At 38.5% G+C, this 8958-nt stretch overlaps 1 protein-coding gene across 1 annotated transcript; it reads right to left on the bottom strand.

Moving 5' to 3' along the window:
• Positions 1 to 6703: 6703 nt before the first annotated feature.
• On the bottom strand, positions 6704 to 8211 carry LOC149822589 (aspartic proteinase nepenthesin-1-like). The gene is made up of 2 exons (XM_089980315.1): positions 7154 to 8211; positions 6704 to 7031 (listed from the first exon to the last, which is right to left on the bottom strand). The coding sequence occupies exons 1-2, from the start codon at positions 8209 to 8211 to the stop codon at positions 6704 to 6706; spliced, it is 1386 nt and encodes a 461-aa protein (XP_089836441.1).
• Positions 8212 to 8958: the final 747 nt, after the last annotated feature.

Genomic DNA, 8958 nt, shown 5'->3' with positions numbered 1-8958 from the left:
AAGTTAACTGAAGAGAGTGATTACTATCAATCAGATGATATCTATGACTTCTCTTATGGTCACGATGTTACACATGATATGCATGTCATATCTCCATTGATCGATGAAACATTCATAGAAGAATGTGATCCAAATGATATACCAAGTGGATGGGCAAACAATGAAGAAGAAGATTAAGAAGAAGATCATGAAGAAGATGAAGAAGATCTTGTAGTGACCGTTCACCCCCAGGTATATAGGAGAAACTTGAATTTTAGCATCAACGCGATGTTTTGCGAGTTTATTATTCTATGTATTTTAGATAATCTAGAGGCTTGATGACCCTGTCCATGGTGAGGTGGTAGAACTCATACCGGGATAACCCCATTAGATCATTTTGGATGCATCCTCTACTGCAGTAGTGAAGTTCAATCCCTAGATCTTAAGGATAACCTTACCTCCAAACCTCCTGAGTGGCAGAAGGTCCCTTGAACTTCTTGGTTCATAATAAATTCATGTCACTTATGGTTGTACTATCACTCTTTACCATGGTGAGCATAAGTCCTAAAGGGGTTCGGCGTCATAACCATAATTATAGGACATTCGAATGCCACTTGGGAAAAATTGTGTGTTATGAATTAAAGGACATATGTATCTCAACCCCATTCAGTATTTTAAAGCACAAACCACCCATGTGGTCAATGGACTATTGCTAAGTTTTATTCATATGCATGCAAGACTCCACTCTCGACATCTACGGTCTTCACGAGCGTTTAACCTCTTTCAGGTGGACAACCAACTCTGACACGTCGGCCCATACGAGTCTTATTGTATAATAGTGTTTTACATGAGCATATATATACAACGATCACCTTTGATCGACTGCTCGGCGTATGTAGCCACACCCATACTTTATAAGAATTTTCTCAATATAATGTGATTGACATAATGTAATGTCATTATTATTTCTCATAATTTTGATTCCTAAAATAACATTTGCAACACCCAAATATTTCATATAAACATGGAAGATAAAAATCTTTGTTTGGTTTACGCATTCACTATTAGAACAAAAAAGAAGCATATCATCAACACATAAATAAATAATAATAATATAATTATAATCTACTTTATTTTAGACACACTTATCAACATCATATATTTTGAAACCATTATTTATTAGAGAACTACCAAATTTCTAACTCATTATGTATTTTGGAATATGAGTGTTCAATCCGGTTTTTGGTCTAGATCGCATCGTATTACCGTTTCATTGAAAGCTTTAAGAGACACACTTGGTTGTGACCGTACCGAACACAAAGGACATGCCAACCACAACCTAGGAGTGCCTCAACCACCACGTCGGAGCACTACCACATATCTTGGGTATGTTTGTGCATCAAACAATACCAAAGTTCTACTCTTCTCGATATATACATATTTGTTTATGTTTTTGAGATTGTCGTTGGGTCGAACAATTTCAAGACCCCTTTTTATGCAATAAATATGTATTTGCTTATGCTTTTGAGATTATTCTTGCATCGAACGATGCCAAGGCTTCTACTTTTCGCAATATATATATATATATATATATATATATATATATATATATATATATATATATATATATATATATATTTGCTTATGTATTTAAGATTATCGTCGCCTCAAACGATGTCAAGGCTCCTGCTTTCCGTAATATATATGTATTTTCTTATGCTTTTAAGATTGTCAGCGCATCGAATGATGTCATGGATCCTGCTTTTCTCAAATATATACGTATTTGCTTTTTGCAAGTTATTTAGTTTGATTTTACCACCTGAACCTTAAATATACTTTCACTTATGTCATTGCGCTATATCGTGAACATGCTCTTTCTTATATTATATATAGTTGTGCATAAGTAAGCATATAAACGAAGGTCAACTCTTATCACCAAAGGCAATTCCATATGCCAATCCTCGATCAAGACTTTGATTGACGAAGAAACCCCTATTGGAAATGTTTCACTGTTTGTGTAAAACCGCTTTTACATAACCTCTTAAGTCACTTGTGCATGGCCTAACTAAGGCCTAGGTTCCAATGAACCATGATAGATATAAAATACACACAACGGTGCACATCTATCCTTGATTTAAGCATAGTATTTCCTCTATCAAAGAGAGGAAGTGTTGTCAAATTTTTTGAAAAGATGTTCATCGAGCTGAAATGAACATAACGCTTTCTCCATCAAAAATAGGAGGTGATGGTAAATTTTTTAAAAGATGCTCACTGAACTTAAAAAGAGCATATCACATCCTTCGTCAAACAGACGAGGTACTGCCAAAATTTTGTTAAGTTACTTTCCATAAAGTAGAAAGGACCGTCAAGCTTCCTCTGTCAAACAGAGAAAGTGCTGCCGAAATATTTGGCAAATTACTTTCCAGAGCAAGTTTGAATGACACAATGATGCCCCTATTGTCGAAACTCAGACTGAATGGCTTGTTCTACCTCTGTCTGTAAGGGCACCATACTCATAAGTGTCGATGTGTTAGAATAGCTGTTGCGCCTTGACTAGGTGAGTGCTTGTTGCAGCTACATACGCCAAGCAGTCAATCAATGGTGATCGTTGTATATACATGCTCATGTGAAATACTATTATACAACAAGACTCGTAAGGGTGATGTGTCAGAGTTGGTTGTCCACCCGAAAGGAGTGAAACGCTCATGAAGGTCGTTGATGCCGAGGGCGGAGTCTTGCATGCATATGAATAAAACTTAACGATAGTCCCTTGACCACATGGGTGGCTCGTGTTTCCAAGTATTGAATGGGGTTGGGGTACATATGTCCTTTAGTGCGTAACATATTGATTTTCCTAAGTGGCATTCAAATGTCTTATAATTATGGTTATGTTGTCGAACCCCTTCAAGACTTATGCTCATCATGGTAGACAGTGATGGTACAACTACGAGTGACATGAATTTATTATGAACCAAGGAGTTCAAGGGACCTCCCGCCATTCAAAAGGTTTGGAGGTCGGCTTATCCTTAAGATCTAAGGATTGAACCCCACTACTGCAGTAGAGAATGTATCCAAAATTACCTTGTGGGATTATCTCAGTTTGATTTCTACCGCCCCACCATGGACAGGGTCATCAGGCCTCTGGGGTATCTAAAATACATAAAATAATAAACCTCTAGAACATCACGTTGATGTCGAAGTTCAAGCTTCTCCCGTGTACTAGGGGTGAATGGTTAATATGGAAACAATGCATTAGTTCTAGGTTCAACAATGAATAAATGAATGAATGAATGTGCGTTGTTCTGATGATTCATGTATAACCATGTGAAAGGTATTGAGATCAGTATAATACTGGACCGATAGGGCAAAGACCTGTTTTGTATCCGCATGACTAAGCTAAGCTCGATGAGCTCTCATTGGGATACGTGGGATATGGATATACCAAGTCTTGGAGATTTGAGTTTTGATGTTTCAATCGTGGCACTAAGGAGGCTTTTGTGATATACACTAAGTCTTGGAGAATTAAGCATCGATTTGAATTGTGGCCCTAAGTGGCTCCTTGTATTTTTATAATTTATACTTGCATTGAGTTGAATGTTTTCCTACCATACCAACAATGGTTCTAACACTGTTTTATGGGGGATATATGTACTGAACCTGTGATGCGATATGCTGAGCAAGGCGACATCGAGTTCCAAGGTTTTTTCAGATAATGTTGAACCCTTTCCTTTTCAAACCCAATTTTAAAGAGTAATGTTTTTTCAAGCAATAATATTTGTAATAAATAACTCATTTTCATAAAAAGATTACTTTAATGGTCAATGAGTGCTTTGCCAGATACCTGTAACTTGCAGAGTATTTTCTAAAATTGACAACTCATTATTGTCTATTTCTGCTGCTAAAAACCTTTTCTAAATTCTGTTGTAAAGAAAAAAAAAGTCCTGAAGTTTTGACCAAGTGTTGTTTTGAAAATCCAAAGCGTTCAGATACTTTGCAATCAACACATGATGTATCTAACGGAAAAAATTCATATGCAACAATTTCATAGTTGATATTTTTTTAGAAATAGATCAACAATGAGTGTAACTTCTTCATTTTCATTAAAATTATTAAGCAAATTTTTGCCTTTTGAATATGCCTCTCTTCCTTTCTCTCCAAGCCCCATCCGTAAAGATGTGGTTTTCTAGTTGTCTTGTAAAAATGGCCAATGCACACCTTGGGTATCAAACTTGCAATATATATATATATATATATATATATATATATATATATATATATATATATATATATATATATATATAACCAATATGTTGTTTTTCTAATACATGAAATAGACAGACACAATCAATAAGAGCTCTCCTTGTTCCTTATTGCTCCCAGTATGCATACACATATATTCAGGAGGTTGTATGTCCTCAATCAAGGGGAGGCCTTCTTCATTTTCCATGTCCTTGCTTGCATATTCTTTGCACACCCACTTTATTATTTTCCAATCAAGCAACAGTTTGACCCAAAATCTGCAATAAAATGAAATCCACCAACTTTTCCCAAGCTGTAGTATGAATCCATAAATTTGGCATCGGATTCATCTTAAGTATTAAAGTAATATAAGGAGAAGAACAATATATCACTATCTATTCCATATGAAGTGTTGTATACTTGGCTTTATCTTACTGTTGCTTATCCCTGGCATATTAATTTTGAGAATAAACTTGAGCTTACATTGTACTATATGGTAGTTTCACGACCGGTATGGTTTTTCAAGGTAGGTCAAGTGACACTTCTGGCAGCTAAAGGTAGTCTGTTGGTCAGGCTGGACTGCACCTTGTCTCTGTAGTAGTTTCACGACCGATGAATCAGAGTTCTTTTTTTGAAATTCTCTCTTGCAGAAAGGTAGTCATGATTCCTGCCCACTTGGGAATTTTCTCTTGTTCCCATCGCTTGCTGCTAGCCTCTTTCCTGCAATACCCTTGGATCACTCCCAGTCTATATTAATCCTTGAAGCTACTATCACGACAACTTGAAACTTATGGGGCATGCTTGTTATCATGCGAGACCGCAAACCTTCATGTAATTTATTGATGTATTTGTCTGTCCTCTCCTGATCAGTCTCAAATAACTTGGAGAAGTGTCGCTTTATGTTCTGAAACTTGGTAGTTTAGTAAATAAGACTCATATCATATTGTTCTAGTATCAAAGAATTGAAAAAACAGAAAGAGAGGGGTTCAACCAAGAACCCTACAACATGCAGAGTGGACAACATCAAACACCCTGCTTGGAAAAGGTAGCCTCTGGGGTGCCCAAAACAACTGATAATGTTGGGATTCCCCTCCCGTGATTAAACTGCACTTGAGTTTCATGTTCATTGATCCTTGGAACCAATAACGGCTAGATCCAAGTCCAGGCGACTAAGATAGGCAGGTTATGTGAGTAAAACAAGTACAATTTTAGCTATATAAGTAGGCAATCAATACTGATAACCAAATCAATCCAAATTGACTGGACACTAGCTGTATCATGAAGAAGACTAGGTTGTAACCTGCTTGAGGCCTATCCAATTGAAGTGTCAGATCACATTTTTTTTAGGTCAGACAAAGCACATATATTTGAAAGATAAATAACCTCAGCAACACTTCTACATAATCATAACACGAAACAAAAAATTTGCACAATTGCAATATATATAGTAACCCAGATCCTCAAAACACATAAATTGCCCGACATAATTGGATGATTATCTACAGCTGATCACGCATTGATCAGCAACTATGCTTCTATTTTTACGTAAATAGGACTTTTAGCGTTGGTCATGACTGCCGCTAAAAGTCAATTTTCCTCCAAGAGCATTAGCGGTGGTCGTGACCACTGCTAATGCTCTTTTTTTGCACAAAATCGATGCGCAAGGCGCATCCAATCATCGTTCAATGATCTACCCAGTTGACATTACGGGTTTTTCATATATATATATATATATATATGCTGGGAGTGACAGCTCGAATGTTGTTTTGGTAATCTCGAGAATAGGTTGGCATCACTTTGGCACATGTAATTCATCAATGGTAAGGCACAACAAATGCACTTGGCTATTATATAACCATTACATGTAAATGTCTTATTAATAGAGATGAATCCTTTTTGGTGACATATGGTCCTTGTAGTTAAGTCAGTCATGTTTGTGCTTTTCTTTCTTCATCAAATCTTTGGACCCAACATATGACAAGTATTAAGATGTCTTAATAAAGAATTATCTTGGATTTAGATCTTGTATGAATCATCAGTGAGAACTCTGTAGTTCTTTTGTGCATGATTTTGAACATAAATTTGGCATTCATAGAGACTCAAACTCTATGCTTCCTTCAAATGCACCTCATTTAGTCTTGCTCGGATGCAAATCATAAGTGTGTTCAACTGTTGAGAGAGAGAGAGATAGAGAGAGAGATGTTATTAAATGCCAAAAGGAAAATACTGGGATTAGTACAAATACATGTGCTTGCTTGCTGAAACTCCAATTGAATGAACAACTTCCACTCTTTATTTTTGTTTTTTAAAGAAGGATAAAATTCACTTGATCTGTAAAATCAGTACAAGAGGTCTGCAGGAATGATGATGAGGTATCACCCTGCTACAAAACTAGCGAATAAAAATACTTCCACTCTTTCAAAAAAATAAAAGTCCCATTCATGGAGCTTCCAAGGAAACAGAAGAGGGTTATAGAAAGCGCGATTCACAGTTTACCACATTCTGCAGGTGTGAAAGTGATGAGGTTCTTGCCAAGGTCGTAAAGGACGTGGAAGTTGGCCAGCATGACGGCTCCAATTATTGAAACTATGGGCACTGTTGATGGCATCAACACTGAGCAAGTCAAGCCTGTATCTGGATCGCGAACAAAATATTGGCTTCTGGAAACATCGAGATCACCACCCTCAAAATGAAAGGTAACATTAGGGATGGACGTTGATTCTGGCAATGATTGGTAGCAGAGATCAAGCCCCGCCTTTGAGGAATCAGCAACCGATAAACCGATAGCCTTCACTAGTGCATCCCTCACTCGCCTATCACAAGTGAAACACCATATTAAGTACGCATCAGTTGCAAGTTTTGTTCAATGAACATGGGTTTAGGTACCCCATTACCCCAAATTAGAGCAAGAAATTAAAGTGAGACGGTTTCTTACATGTAAGCGGGTGGTACTATATTGGTAAGTGCTGAGCCTGAGTCGATGATGGTACCACCTACTACTACTCCATAAGACTCGCCCCGGAAATAACCACTGGGTATTAGGAGACGCTTCCCTCCGACACTGATATCCTCCAAGTTCACTAAATAAGAATCCTTGAAGAGCGGGTTAACTACCAGCGGCGTCGTTGTCGATGCGTCTGAGCTGATCAAGGCAGCACTGTGGCCCAACACGAGTCGACTCGATTTGTAAACAGAGTCATTAAACAAAGTGAAGCAATAGGAGAATCGGTTATCGATTAACGACCCTAGTTGAGAGACGAGTGACATCGGGCTCCGATCTAGCCCAACTATGCCAGCACCCTCATCGAAACCTTGGTTGTGATTGCCGCAGCCGAACCCAATATTCTTAAACGATACGGTTCGATTCCCCGAGCCCAAGGTGAACGTCTCTAAGGCAAGGTATCCTTGGGAAGTGGCTGGAGTCTCATAATCAAGCCTGTAGTTGCATCCACCAGTAGAATTATCCAATGTAGTTACACGCGAAGTTAGGGAGGCACAGATAGGATTGGAGTGTAGCATCCTCGAAAAGGAGGAGGAATTTGACGGGCTAAATATTGGTTCTCTGTTGGAGCAATTGATGCATGGATCGCATTGTGTCCATACAAGAGGACTACCAGTATCAACCATGGCGGAGAAGGAGCGTGGGGGTGTTCCAATCGCTAGATTCATTAAGTACTCACCGACTCCGGCCTCAACCGAAACTTCGACATCATCATCACCTTGTGCCTGATGTTTACCATGCCGGATTTTCTGATGCAGCTTCCGAAGCCGATGTTTCTCTCGGCTAGCTGCTCTGTGTAATCGCTCCAAGTGGGTAAAACTGCGGTGTGCATCGACATGAATCAACTCTACATGAATGTCCAGGGCGGCCGTCGACGTCGTCATGTCAGCGGCGGCAAAGGTGGTGGTTGAGTATGATAGGAGAAGATGAGCAGTAAGCACAATGAGGAGGAAGAAGGACGATAGGTGGTGAGATGGTGGTGCAATTGCCATGTTGGTAGTATTGAGTGTATGAACCAGGTTAGTGATGCTAAATTGTGGAATATTTATAAGCAGAGAAGGTTGTTAATTAAGAGGGAAATTGTAACTGAACATCCATTAATGTTGGGCTGGCACACCGGCTATCCATCTATTCACGTAATCTAAGATGGGGTTTTCATGGTTGGAAGTAACAACTGTTTCTTCAGTCTATTAGTAGCATTGGAGCGCATGTCTTGTTAAGGGTTACATGCGGTTGGAAGTAACAACTGTTCGACAAATGAGCAAGACTAAGGCAAGGGTTACCATGTGGTTCAGTTCGGACCGACCCGAAAGACCCATTTTTGCATGGTTTCGCCCTGTTTTTGTGTACGTCTACAACCAGTTAATTTGGGCCAAATATATGTGAGGGCCTTTTTCTTCTTTACGTGAAAATTTTGTCGACTATTTAAATGAATTGGGTTTGGGCAATCACCAAATAATCAAGCATGTATCCATTATAATTTCTTTTATTGACAGTTATTTGTATCTAAAATATCAAGACCCGAGCTGAAACCTGAACTTTTTAATACCCAAACCGATCATACCTGAACCTGTGAAGACACAAACCGATGATACCCGAAGCCGTTAACACATATGGGTCTATTTTTATTTTCAGCCATACCAAGACCTGAACCTGACCCAAATCAAAATGGGTGAATTAAAGAGCCGACCAAATTATAACGGACCCACTAGATACCTGAACCCATTTAACCCATACTT

This window comes from Nuphar pumila, chromosome 11, assembly GCF_984573655.1.
Source record: "Nuphar pumila chromosome 11, dmNupPumi1.hap1.1, whole genome shotgun sequence".
Lineage (NCBI taxonomy): Eukaryota > Viridiplantae > Streptophyta > Magnoliopsida > Nymphaeales > Nymphaeaceae > Nuphar > Nuphar pumila.
This window is presented reverse-complemented; position numbering and strand designations above follow the sequence as displayed.

Excerpts from the sequence above, each read along its gene's own strand:
- LOC149822589 (XM_089980315.1), bottom strand. The coding sequence starts at position 8,211 with ATGGCAATTGCACCACCATCTCACCACCTATCGTCCTTCTTCCTCCTC. Across the intron at positions 7,032-7,153 it reads ATAGTACCACCCGCTTACAT|GCGAGTGAGGGATGCACTAG; the intron begins GTAAGAAACCGT and ends CACTTGTGATAG.